This window comes from Asterias rubens, chromosome 4 (assembly GCF_902459465.1).
Source record: "Asterias rubens chromosome 4, eAstRub1.3, whole genome shotgun sequence".
NCBI classification, from domain to species: Eukaryota; Metazoa; Echinodermata; class Asteroidea; order Forcipulatida; family Asteriidae; genus Asterias; species Asterias rubens.
The window spans coordinates 19402038-19416335 of record NC_047065.1 but is presented as its reverse complement, the minus strand read 5'-3'; the positions used below and the strand labels follow the sequence as shown (position 1 = coordinate 19416335).

The following is a 14298-nucleotide window of genomic DNA, read 5'->3' as shown; positions in this document are numbered from 1 at the left end:
ATGAATATGTTAACGATGTTGGACTAATCAAACTGTACCCGTAGTATTATATCGGGGGAGGGAATACGGGCTAGGGATACACACGCCCAGTTGGGCGGAACTCTATTGTAGGGGAGCCGTTGGTAGTGCACTTAATGACCGTACTGCCAATCAACATGCGATGTGGGGGATCAGCTCGGCAGCCAGTATGATTGGCCCAATCGTGTATGCCAGTGTCACGTCGTGTGCACGCATGCTTGTTTTGGCCCCCGTGTTTTAAAGTGACCAGATACTGACACAGTGTACTCGTATGTATGTACATGTTCCTGAACACGACCTCGGGCCCTTAAAAAAGCGGTACGGTAGCCGAAATAAGGTGGCCCCGGTACCTTCCTCGTCATAACTCCGACACGGTCTAAAACAGAGTTTACTTGTAGGACACGCGCTGCTCGGAAGCAACTTCCCCACCGAACGGCGCTCGTGTACTGTCGTCAGCTGTGTAGGTAGGAGGACCTCGAGTGGAGATGCAACTTGGAAACTTTACTTGAATTCAGGAACTTGTGCTGGCATTTCCAACATATAAACTCATCTTGCTCCACGGTTAAGAACATAATCTTGAAGCACCTAAACCACCGTCCAGAGTTGAAGAGAAAAACACACATGGGATTTTTATACCGGCCGAGGATTTTATTACCCGAAGAAGAAGACAAGAGTTTTTAACGCCAAGTTGAAAAGAAAACTTTTGAAAAACATTGGAGAGCAATCATGTCTACTTTTCCACAGTTCGGTTATCCTTATCCAGCTTCTTCTCAGGTAATTATCCAAGTGTAAACATTCAAATTATAATTAACTAAGAGTTAATTAAGCAATTGCTTTAAGGCGGTGAGACTATTACGTAATAGTTCCCTCGACGAAGAAGGTGTTACAAAGTGTCTCCAATTATTTGACTGTTGTCGTACTCCTTTTCCCTATTCTCTATAGTTATGATTTTAATTGATTGCATTGCAATTGTTTTGTTTGTACATTGAAATAATTTATTGATTTCATAAATTTCTGCCAAGTTTGAATTATTATAAATACCCTTAGGCCTATTGCACTGCAAGGAGTAAGTAGGGTATCATTTTTGTAAACAAACACCTGTATAAGTTTTCTAGTAATTTACAATGTCCACTATTTTTCTCTTTCCACAGTTACTGATGTCCGCAGCCACACCAGCATCGTCATGTTGCGAGAGCGGCCGACCGGTCGTGACAGATCCACACACCGGGCAAGCGGTGTGTTGCTCCCCACTGGACAACCGTGCCACCGCGCTACTTCACTCCCGAGTTGCCGGACTCCCTGCCCTGTACTCATCGCCGTATGCTACCGACCAGGGCTTCGTTCACTTCGCTGCAGATCCGTCTGCATTCTATTCACCTCTCGTGAGTATGAATCCTGTGTTTGAACACTCCACACTTTGTACAAATTTGTTTCCGATTGCATATTAGTTTAGTCTTAGATAGATGGCGCTTTATAAGTTTTAATTATTATTATTATTATTATTATTATATTCTGTGAGGTCATTTTATTATACATCTTGTCAGAAAGAACTAATGTAATTTTTATTCACACGTAATTTTTGCACATTCGTCTCAAAATCCAACCAAAACCCATTTCAGTTTCACCATCTTTATTTTATTTAGTTGATAGTTTTGCAAACGGTTTTGTTATTATTTCCAAAACAGACATTAAGGTTGGTGACTTTCTTACTGTAAACAAAACAAGCTCCATGGAATGTTTGTGTACAAAAATGTCCAATCAATCAAATCACACAATCGGAGGACTCTCTAAGATTTTAAACACAAAGTTTGTCGAGACTTAACCGTTCAGTCAGTTTGCTTATATTCCTTGTACTTCTCCCATAGTTCAAATACTTATCCCCACTTAATGGCAAACTCTTGAGTTCAGAAACCAAACATAGAGATCCTCCGGGGTTTGTTTTGTTTGTCAGTCTCAGTGTATGAATGATGAGCACACAACAAGGCGAAAAACACTCAAAAGTCCCGTATTTGCAGACCGTGGTTTGCATGGGTTTTTTAATTTTTTGTTTTCACGAGAGAAACCAAAAAGGTTGAAAACAACTATTGGCCAATTTACCAAGACGTCTCAATGGGGCTTAACAGAAAGAAAGAAAAAATATATATTGTTGAAGTTTACTGATGTTATTATTTGACTGAATGTATCTTACAGTCGTTATCAGACTAAGTCCTCTCTGCCTTCAAGCTGTCTCCTCGTGAATTCTTGCTAAAGTTAAAATGATTATGTTTTTTTATTTTTTTATTCCGGAACAGAATTCAGCGTACGATTTAAAAAGTAACACCGAGGGTTGGAGCGCACTGGCCCAGCCCACTGCCTGCTACCCGTACGACCCAACCACATATCAGTACTACGGTGATAGGTGAGTCGAACAGTCATCTCAAACAAATTATAGTCAGAAGTATATCAATCAATTATAGATCATGAAAGCAACTTGTCATTTGAACCGATTGAAGCAATTCGTATTCAATAGCTTTCATCGAACGGGAGAAGCCTGTATTGTATGACAAATTAATATTATGAAGTTATTAGAATGCCCATGACCCAACTTTTGCTACATGTATGTGTAGGCGACCTGAAAGAGTTGATATTATTCAGTGGCAAAATAAGAAGTCTCACTGTTGCAACTTGTTGAAATAGAAAATAATACTTTGCCTTGAAAGTTGCAAAACGAACAGAAATAAAAAGCAGAGGCCCTCCCATTCTTAAATTTAAAATTTAGTAGTGAGTACTTGAACTTGTTTGATGTAACCACTGTTGGGTTTAGTATTGTGTTGTGTAGAATACTAGTTATGAGGAAATGAGCTGGGCGGAAATATTTAAACGGTTGGGGTCAGTTAACTCAAAATCACGGATCACAATAAACAAAATCAGCAAAGAACACAAACTCAATCGCTAACAGTCACTTACCGCCAACGCAATTTCTTCCCTTTTTTCTCAGTAGTTATTTATACTGTACTACCCCTATTCAACAAACTGTATTGACCGAGTAACATGTACGCGGACAATTTTGGAAAGAAGAAGACTGGAAAGAAGAAGACAAAACAGACGAATGAGGAAACATTTGAAATGAATATGTATTTCTCAAGCTGTCTTTTATTGCTTTTTTTTATTTTGTTTGAAAACTAAGCGGGGGTTGTTCACTGCGTGTTGTAATGACTCGTAATTTGTCCGGTTTTTGTTCCTGGTCTCGCAGTTTTTATTATTTCAGTTCTCATTTTTTTCTTCTTCTAACTGGCAGTGTTGTATCTGGGTGTAGGCGGTTACCTCCAATTAGCTTGTGAAATAAGAACCGAGCTTTTGTTGTTATTGTAAGAGACCGTAATGACATTGCGTGGATTGACTTGTTTGGAAATACACAGTTGGAGGGCAGGACCGGCCGCCCTCCTGGAATGATGCCTCAAGTAATGTTTTTTTCTTTCTTCTTAACTGAATGAAGAAGAAGTCATATAATTTTTTCACCACAAAAAAATTTGAGGCTTTCGACTGGAGAGAGATACCCAAGACACTTTGTAATTATTGTCCATTTAACCCGTATTTAATGTGGCACCCGTTTCTTAAACACAATTAGATCTTAGTTCACACATCAACCCGCATGTTTTAATTTGGTCTGCGTACGTTGTGTTTAATCGGCTCATGTTTCTTTGTGAACATTATCTATTTTTATGAGCCTTCGACTTTTTAATTAATCATAATGGAACAAAATGCTTAATTGGATTTTGCTTTGTGAAGGACACAATTCCATCCAACACATGTTTTCATGTTCTGCTCTGTGTACTGTACTATTAAGGTTCAAATGGATGATATGGATCACGCGTCGCTAATAAGCTATCAATATCAACTACTATGACAGTTAAATTTGTTTTTAACGGTACTCAAACAAAAGCTCCCCTCGTATACTTCTCAATTTGTGAGGACAATTTATGGGGAAACAAACTTAATTTGAGATATTGGCTTTTTATAACTGCTATACAATAAACCCGATGATCAATATGTGTGTGTTAATTATTGAGTAGATATTAATTAAACTTGTTTAGTTCAAGTGTAACTTAATGGTATGAAAGAGATGGGTTTAAATTAGTTTAATTAGACAGGCGAGCGTTTATTACTTTAATTTAGCTGTTTTGTCTGGGAACATTATTTTAAATGCGATCGGTGTACCAACAATTTTGCTTTGTCCCTGCGAGTGATTTAAAGAACATTTCAAAAATTTCGAATGAAATAGTTTCCATTTTAACGAATAGTAAATTAAAAAAACTTATAGGCACCGCTCTGGAATTGCAAGGGTCGTTGGTTCGAGTCCCACCCGAGTAATATGCATGTAATATTTTTTTTTATCACAGGACTTGGGAAAGTACTGAGTATACAGTGCTAACACACATCGGTGTAGGCCCCTATGCTTAAACAAAAACAATATTCTTTATCCCCGATGCAAATTTAACATCTATTATATAAAAATCCTTCGTTAAACGCAGTACCTGGGTTTTGGAAAGTAAGATTAGAGATATTATATGTGACATTAAGCAATGTTAGGTAGGTTTCTTTCTCTATATTTTTACTTCAATTATTTTGAGTTTATTGTTAAGTTTTGTTTTGTATTGTTGTTAAGCAAACAACACACTACGGGATGCGTCAGAAACAAGCGATTGGGTTAGTAAGAGTCAAGTACCGCAGGTTGATCTCGCAGGCTTGATTTGGGTTTGGGTACGAAACGGTTATACAAAAAAACACTGCGGTTTGTCAAATCAGTAAAGAGAGTTACGGATTTTTAACAATATTTATTTAACCATCATTATTTTGATATTTATTTAACCATTGTTATTTTGTTTTGCTATGTGTGTGGCAGATATGGGGCGATGGATTTGAACGGAGCCAGACGCAAGAACGCAACGCGTGAAACCACGAGTACGCTAAAAGCCTGGCTCTACGAGCACCGTAAGAACCCGTACCCCACTAAAGGAGAGAAAATCATGCTGGCCATCATCACCAAAATGACCCTCACTCAGGTCTCCACGTGGTTCGCTAACGCCCGAAGACGCCTCAAGAAGGAGAACAAGATGACGTGGTCACCGAGGAATCGGTGTGGCGACGGCAGGAAAGAAGATTACGAATCGGACGAGGATCACGATCGGGATGACGACATGGAGGGATTAGGGACAGATCTGGACAGTAATCCTAACGGACCATGTAAGTTTTAATCCGCTTGTTTGGGGGGATTAGCAGTCTAACAATGTTTACCAACAAAATCTCCTGTTTTTAAGATCTTAAAACCCACCACATCCTAAGTAGACTTGACTTGCATCTTGAAAAAGTAAAACAGTTTTAGTTGCCGTCCTATCCGATCAGGAAGGAAAGGTTGTTTTTAAGAACCCCACAACAATGCTGAGTCGCGAAACCAAGCTAGATTAGCAATTGACCAACTCAACAATTCCTCAATCCTATGATATAGTGGCTAATTATGCACATCAATCAAGTTTCATCCACAGTTTGCTATCAATCCTTTATGCCAATCATGTAAATATTTAACCAAATTTGGATCCAGACCGCAATGAATTTTTATCAGCTCCATGACGCAACAACTTGGTCAATTTGAAATGCTCCCAGGGGGGAAAAAGAGTCAAGGAAAACTCCGATTATTATCCAAATCACACAGTTTTTTTTTTTTTGTTTTTTTTTGTTTTTTTTGGGGGGGGGAGCTTTTGATCTGCCTGGATAACTCCACCGGCGGTTGGAGCAGTAGGCCCGCTGAGGGGGAAATAAAACCTGAAATTAATGCCGTGGGTGCAAGCCACGGGAACCCGAGAGTCACTCAACCAATAAAGCACGTAAAATTAATTCAGCAATTAAAAACACAAAAAAGACAAAAAAACCTTTGTAATTTGACTGATGCTGTTGACTGATTGGCAATTCGCATTGGTGTATTTCTATGGATGGGTTTTACATAACAGTTAATAGTATTGCAATGTAATTCATCACTGCAATGTAATATTTTCATAAGTGAACTTAATCGCGTATTATCTGCACTGACTCATACGCAACCATTCCGGCTTACGCTGTTTGTTTGTTGCTTGCTCTGTTTTTGATTGTAATTTTGTATTGTCATATCACAGACAGGTTTGTATTTAATACGATCGATGATTACTAATATCGCTCGCTCGCCTTGTTCTCTACTGGCTGTCATAGTTATTATTATTTGTCCCTCATCCTAGCTTCATATCAAATCGCTATTGACATGATGTCTTCCATATTATCTCTTGAAGTCAGTTCTGTTTGCTTAATCACGGCATGAGACTTCAAGGTTTTCCCCTCCTCTTTTATTTCCCCTGTTTTCCCTTTTTTCACAAAGCCCTCAAATTCTCTTCGTTAAATGATCCGGCTGTTTTATTGCGTTGAAATTAGACCAACCCTATAACAAGTAAAGGGGTATTGTGTTTGTTATCACACTGCGCATACACATTCCCCATCACCGAGGGTTTCTAAATTGATGACCAATTTTCATGAAGGAGCGCCATGAAAAGAAACTCTCAATTGGCAAAATTTGCGAAAATTAATTTTTCGTTAGCACGAGAGCGTGTCAAATAAGGGGCCACTCCAAGAGAATGATCCGGGCGACGGATGGGAGAGCGCTTCCGCTCTGCTTGGCGCTCTCTCGTAGCTCGGGGCGAACGTGCTTCGCAGACCGCGTTGTGCAAGCATGACACTACGCTGCTAAACATTAAACTCGCCCTACCTACTCAGGCAAAGACACTTGAAAGCACGGCAAACAAACGGTCCTCACGAAGGGAAATATCGATGACGGGGGACTGAGGGAAAAGGGACGAGTGAAACTAAATATCGCCATCCCCAGACAAAAAAAAAATGAGTTGTGTCGCTTTGAATTAAGCGCGAATTTTCCCGCCCACTCCTATTTAAAAAAAAACCCAGAATGTTCAACTATTATACTGGTGAAATATTTATTTTGTTTAGTTATGATAAAGAAATGAGGGTTAAGGTTCCGTTTTTGACCCCCCCCCCTGCTTCCACAAGACCGTGAAAGCTTTCATGGTGTTCTTTGTTTGTTGATACTGTTAGATCAAAGTGTTCTGATATCCATTTTGTCTTTTCTATCTCTCATTGGTAGTGTCAGATGTTGAAGGAATCAGAGAAGAGAATAACAACGAGAAAGACGACGAGGATGAGGATCAGGAAATCATCGTGAGTGATTGTAGTAGTAACAGTGTTCCGCGTCTTGTGTCGCGAGTACCGCCCGGGTTTCTCAGCACCGACACCGGTAGAGACTCAATAAGTGTCATTGTCGATGATGATGATGTTGAAGATGATCGCCATCATCATGTGCAGAGATCCAGAGAACAATTCAGCCCAGTTTGCCGAAACAAGAGAAGCCCAAGTCCAACCCCCTTGCCGTCCACCATCAGGGCAACATGTAGGCCTACCTCTAGATCATCCCCGTGCGATAAACCGCTGCCCAGCAGACAGACTGAAAAACCAAAGATTTGGTCGCTGGCCCACACGGCCACATCGAGTAGTCCCGAGCGAGAGAGGCGATCCAGATCCCCCGTTCGGTCCCCCGTACACAGCGGCGTGGCAGCCATGCCGGCCAGTCTAGCGCAGAACTTCCGTACACCGTACGACTCACCTATGAGTTCACTACGGCAATGGGTAGATGGACAATTCCACGGAGGGTTGCCTATACCGAGGATGGCGACTGGAATCCCCATGCATCAACTGTCAGCTGCCGCTTCGAATCACCAAGGAGCGCCGACGTGTGTTGTGAGCAGTTCACAAGGACCGCTGTTCTCCACAGTGCCCGGGCACGGCGGCAACAGGTACCCCCTCCTAGCACACGATGTATCAGTCTTACATAATGGTTTATCTGTCTCAACATCACCTCAGAAAGAAGGTAAGCAGGTTTCAAACCTCTCCCCCTCTTAAAGTCTCAATATTTTCACTTAACACTTACCGATGGTTCTATACTATCATCATGCTGCCATGCGTGACACGGGCGCAGAAATTAGTTTACATTCCACCTCCAATGCAGCAGGCGCGAAAACACCGCAATGTTTTCTTTGTGGCACATGGCAATATTTGCCTAACGGTTACCAACACGCTGTGCGTTAACCGAATTATTAAACAGTTTCCTTGTTTGATTAAGAAAACAATATGGAAAAGAAGAACCTGGCACAAAATTAACTGCAACCGAAACTATAGGTAAATGTGTTGTTTCCATAATCTTTACACAAACTAACACTGTGAATAATCCTTAATGAAGTTGAAAATGAGATAAAGCCTCAACATAACTGATTATCATATCACCTCTATATTGGACGACTCACTGGTGAAGTTTGATCAGTTCATGGCTGTATAATAGCTAGCCGCTTATTGAGCCCTGGGGTCCGGTAGCTTTTCAACACGGCACTTTAGCCGTTAATACCGCGATTAAGTGCGGCATTTCTGAAAAACGCCGCCCGCAGGGGGGGGGGGCACCAGGTCTCAAAAGCACCGTGTCGCTCCGGTAAAATGAGATAGAGGGAAAAAAGGCTCGATGACAGAGAACCAATGACGCGCTGGCAAACCGTGAAACAATGTCAAACACTATGATAATAAACATTGGCGGTGTGGTAACGACAACAAAACCGAGAAAAAAGGAAATGTATTTTCAATCTGTTATAATATTTACACGCATTGTTGTATTTAGTATAATGTTTTATGGAAGCCCGTTGTTGCCCGAGTGTGTGGATAATGTATTTTCAATTACTCGTCGTGGGAAAGGGTCGGTACACTTTGCAGACAAAGAAAAACAAGAGCATTTTAAAACAAAAGCATTTATCTCTTTGCAATGTGCGCACACAGTACAGACATTATAATAATAAAAGTTAACTATTGGGCCTAACTAAATGAGTGTACCAAATTTGCCCCTTTCTCGTTCGAAGTGCAATGTATTTCTTTGTGAGGTTTTTCCGATTATTGTAAACCCAAAACGAAGTTCATTCCAAAATGAAGTGTTGATCTGATTATACTAAATCATTCAAAATATTTGTTTGCGGGGTTTTGTGCCTGCTGAAAATTCACAGAACTTTACTCAATCTTTGAGTTTGAGTTTTAAAACAAATCAGAAATCATTCCATCTGTTATACTTATCCCGTTCGCCATAACTTAAATAATTTTTCAAAACTAAAATTAATGCAGAAATGCGATTTTAGATACATGCTCCCCGAATTTAGTTCGATAAATTTAATTAAAAATGTTAATTTCATTTCATTTACTTGTCGTCAATATTGCAAGCTTTTTGGTTGAAATTGTGTAGTTACTTATAATTGTATAAAATCCCTATGCGTAAAATATAACACCAGCAATGATCTACTCGTAAATGTTTATGGCTAATAATAATGAAGGATGTTTTAATTAAACTAAAGTCAGGAAATTCACTTAGTTGTTCGTTTTGTATAAATTTTAGTCTGCGGACACAGTAGATGTAGAAGTCGCAGTATATGCAATGATACAAGTTTTAAATGTTAGCTTGGCTCGCCCACAGAAGCAAAACGGTAAAATAATACAACAAAAAAACGGCACTATTCAGCTAATTTATTCTTGTCGCATAAACAATTTTTTCTTTCTGTCAAGTCCGCAAGCGACAGGTGCTAAAAATACAAATGGATGACTTGGGCCATTAACATTAAAATTCTATCCCACTCTTGTTTTCTCCCCTCCTTCTTGTTTGTTGGCAGTGTGGTGTATTATGAAACATATAGGCTAAAATACTGTAACGGGAGTTCGTAGACCCGACCCGAAGTTTAAGGCCTTGTCCCTGGGGGAGGGAGGGCCTTTTGTACGGTACGTTTGTCATTTACTTGACCGCGTAAAAAAAGACTGCTCGGAAAAACGCATTAAATTTCATTGAGTTCCCTATTTTTTATACACAAGAATTGTTTTTATATGTTAAAGTTTCTGGACTCAGTTCCAGAAGGAAATCTTGTTTAAATCTGGTGAGGTAAAATATATAAGGGAAATACATGACTTGGTAATTTTGGCTGGTAACGGTGTAAGCAATTGCTTAGCGGTTGTTTTCCGCTTTAAGCAGTTTAATGGATAAAACTCACGTGTTCTGAACGCCACGATGATCTTGGAAACGATCGTTACCTTTGACTTCACTTATATATTTATTTCTTGATTTTGATACATGCATTTATTTATTGATTTATTTATGATTTTATTTCTTATTTTTGCAGTTGACTCGAGGCGAGAGAGTTCAGAGAGTCGTGAATCGGAGGAGCCGATGAGGACAGCTTTTAAGCCAGTCCCGAGGAGATAAAGGTAAGCTTGCTTGCCTCTCTCTTCCCAATCACTGGGCAAACCTATAACCTTCTCCGGTGATTATTAAAGCCAGTGGACACTATTGGTAAATGTCAAAGACCAGTCTTCTCACTTGCTGTATCTCAACATATGCATAAAATAACCAATTTGAGCTCGATTGGTCGTTGGAGTTGCGAGATAATAATGAAAGAAAAAACACTCTTGTCACACGCAGTTGTGTGCTTTCAGATGCTTGATTTCGAGACCACAAATTTTAAACCTGAGGTCTCGAAATCAAATTCATGGAAAATTACTTCTTTCTCGAAAACTACTCCACTTCAGAGGGAGCCGTTTCTCACAATATTTTATACTACCAACCTCTCCCCATTACTCGTTACCAAGTAAGGTTTTATGCTAATAATTATTTTGAGTAATTACCAATAGTGTCCACTGCCTTTAAGATGACCCACCCAAAGCAAAGCATGTTGTGGACGCGTATTATACACAAGAACAAAAAGAAGAGCAAGAACAAGACCGAAAACTGACAATGCATAAAGATGACTTAATTGATGGTATCGCCAGAGTGAGCCACACACCGAGTTGAGCTCAATTTAGCCCCATTAGCAATTTTAGGTCTCTAAAGGGGATAAATGGGGGAAAAAAAATACTTGCACGGTTCTCGAAATGGTGGTAACCCGTAAAAAGTTAATAAATCATAATTTTCTTGTAGATTGATGTAAACAGGTCTTAATATTGTTTGATTGATTTGCTAAACTATCAAGAAACTTAAGGGAAAAAAACACCTGCCAACACCATGTAAAAAGGAGTCAAACATTCCCTGGCTTGGTTGTAAACTTTAAACATTATACTTTTCCTGCCCTACTAAGGATAATCAGTCAGACTTCACCTTTCGCACTTAATTTGTGTCATAGACTAGAAACAAAATAATATCGAATAAAAACATAACACGACAGCAACAGTCTCGGTCATTGGTCCGGAACTCAACAAATTTCATCAAACTCTTTATAGATTTTCTCCCCGTATCCCCCGGGATCAGTTATTTCTGGATTTCTTACTGAGACGTTTCTTTTTCTCGCCTTGTACTTCTATCAGCGTAATTTTGTGGAGATTTTGAGGGGGAAGTCAGAGCTGATTGTACTTCTTTACAAGTCACACTATACGCTTAATGGGACAATCATGGGGATATCATTTGACTTCAACGGATGGAGGTTCATAAACGTGTGGGGGCGGTCTATAGTCAAAATTATTGTATGGAGAAAAATGAAGATGAGTGCTGACTTGAAACTAATGCGCTATGTTAACAAGGGCTATCTGCCCACTTCTTCATGTAATGCACTCATCTAATTGGTCGATAAATAAATGACTTGGTCTGTGGAGTGTTTTTTAATAACTCCTGCACAGGAAATTGCGTGTTTATGTGTGCGTTTTTAAGTTGTATTAAACCCGCCATTTTCTATGATGTTCTTTTCTTCAGATTGTGAACCAAAAGGTCATCTGTCTGCGCAGACTCAACGACACCATTCTGATTGGTTGAGACGACTCAAAAACACGTCGCCAGACGTGACGTCAGTCGTTTCATGACGTCATCATTTGAATAATAGTGAGACTCCGTTATTTTGAGTAACTTCCGACCAAGATGCTGGGTTGTGCGAACTTTCTGAGTTTCGAACACGTGATCTGCACGGCCTATAGGAAGTGCTCAACTGCCGTACGCTGTTATTGGTCAATGGAACGCAATTTGGTGTGGAAACCTGACGTCTATATAGTCAGCTCGGTTGTGATTCGGCCGATCAGCGATGAAATGATCATATGGTGTCTAGTTCCTGACTCGTTTAAATGTGACCTCACACCGTAGCATCACGGACCTTACATCCATCCAATGAGGTACCAGTCCACTAGGGTGGAAACTTATTTATAGAAAACAGACAAACTTTTTCCTTTTTGATGTTACATCTGAAGATGGTCGTTGTAGATTGAAGATTTCCCCCACTTAACACAAAACAATAGTTATTTATTTAATGAGAGATATTCATTGAAGTTATATGTTTTTATAAGACTGTGTTAGTAAATGTTGCATTTTTTTTTAAATAAATGGAGGTCCATAGCGGATATTATATTATGAATAATGTATGTATATAAAGGTCTCTCTAAATGACATTAAAATATGTTTTAATCTGCCATATGGGATTGTGACAAAGGTCGCCATTTCGGATTCAATTTCACTCCGTACTTTGGCACATTCAAAGTGTAGTGGCATTATGACCACGGACTGAACGACGCTCATGAAGCGCCATGTTGACTGGAAAGACACGACGCAGTATCAAAATGAGCTATTCTGATTGGCTATGCGACAGTGTCGTCATTATTCAATCGGGTTTATCTAGCGCCCCATTGGTTAATCCAATCTATGGCGAAACAGCTACACCCATCCCAGAGATATCTCGAGGGACAAATGCGGGAAAACGTTATGTTTTTATTTGTAACGAAAATTAAGAAAGTTTGAAGGAGAAAAAACAACATTTTGTATTCGCTGTGTCACCCCTAAATAAACGTAAAATCAATTAAAATGGTATTCTATCGATTATTTAAATCCTAAATGTTGCATAAAGTTAACTTTATGTAGGCGTACACATGTACTGAATATTTGACTGAATTTTCCTCTCTAAAAAACTACAACAGCAGCAACATCATGTTGTCGTTGTACCAAAGTTGACTTGTCTTTCTACAATCCAATAAATGGTTTGTCAAAGACTGCAACAAATTATGAGGTTAATATTTCAGTACAAATACCATGTAAACCTAACTTAATGCCCCACAAGTTGATCACCAGCAATCTTTCGTTTTCAAGTCTCGAAAAAGTGGCTCTTAGATTTGATATATGGCTTTTCTTGATGCTGGATGAATGAGATTTTATACAGTTACACTGTGACGTCAGAGAGGGATTTTGCGTCTTACAAACTCGAGTTCTTTAAGAAGTTTAAACACATCGTCTAGAAGATGATGATGCAAGTTGAAGAGTTTGTGACCAAATACCCCTCAGTTGTCTCATGCAAAATGATCGAAATTCAAGAAGGGGTCAAATATATTCAGACAATGGAGAGGTTGTTGTACGGTTGCCATGGCAAAATGGTGCTATTGTCGATTTGTTTGCGTCAATTCGTCGTGGCAAGTGTGTTAACTGATACATCCTTCTTGATGCAAGTTTCAATAACTTAAATAGAATTTTTGTTTTGATTATCCCTTTTTTTTTACCTAAAGGTTAATTTTAAAATGTTAAATCTTGATACAAAACCTTTAAGAGAATACTTTCCACATACAAAAAAAAAAACAGTTTAAAAACTCTGTTCGTTAGAGTTACTGGTTTATTTTTAAGTTGAACTTTAAGCAAAATGTTAAAATAATACTGCAACATTTTACAATTGGTGGGACGTAACCCAAACTGTTACCCAAGTAATGTGTATTTAATGCGTGAACACTGAACAACCCGCGTCGTTTTAAAACAACCATTTAAATGCAGTGGACACTATTGGTAATTAATCACACACATTATTAGCATTATACCTTACTTGGTAACGAGTAATGGGGAGTTGTTGATAGTATAACACATTGTGAAAAACGCCTCTCTCTGAAGTAACGTAGTTTTCGAAAAAGAAGTATTTTCTACGAATTTGATTTCGATACCTCAGATTTAGATTTTGAGATCTCGAAATAAAGCATCTGAATGCACACAACTTCGTGTGAAGAGGGTGTTTTTTTCTTGGATTATTTAATATTATCTCGCATCCTCGACGACTAATTGGGCTCAAATTTTAACAGGTTTGTTATTTTATGCAAATGTTAAGATACACCAAGTGAGAAGACTGGTCTTTGACAAAAAAAAATCAAAGGTATCCAGTGTCTTTAATGAGTAATTTGCAATCGTATAATCTGCTT

General features: G+C 39.0%; 1 protein-coding gene across 1 annotated transcript; it reads left to right on the top strand.

Annotated features, from left to right (window-relative positions):
- Window positions 1-263: 263 nt before the first annotated feature.
- Window positions 264-13693, top strand: LOC117289486 (iroquois-class homeodomain protein IRX-6-like). Its single transcript, XM_033770624.1, has 7 exons — window positions 264-792; window positions 1170-1400; window positions 2310-2416; window positions 4901-5241; window positions 7175-7954; window positions 10281-10365; window positions 11840-13693. Exons 1-6 carry the CDS (start codon window positions 745-747, stop codon window positions 10361-10363), a joined length of 1590 nt encoding a protein of 529 aa, XP_033626515.1. The 5' UTR covers window positions 264-744; the 3' UTR covers window positions 10364-10365; window positions 11840-13693.
- Window positions 13694-14298: the final 605 nt, after the last annotated feature.

Excerpts from the sequence above, each read along its gene's own strand:
- LOC117289486 (XM_033770624.1), top strand. The coding sequence starts at position 745 with ATGTCTACTTTTCCACAGTTCGGTTATCCTTATCCAGCTTCTTCTCAG. Across the intron at positions 793-1,169 it reads CTTATCCAGCTTCTTCTCAG|TTACTGATGTCCGCAGCCAC; the intron begins GTAATTATCCAA and ends CTCTTTCCACAG. Across the intron at positions 2,417-4,900 it reads TATCAGTACTACGGTGATAG|ATATGGGGCGATGGATTTGA; the intron begins GTGAGTCGAACA and ends TGTGTGTGGCAG.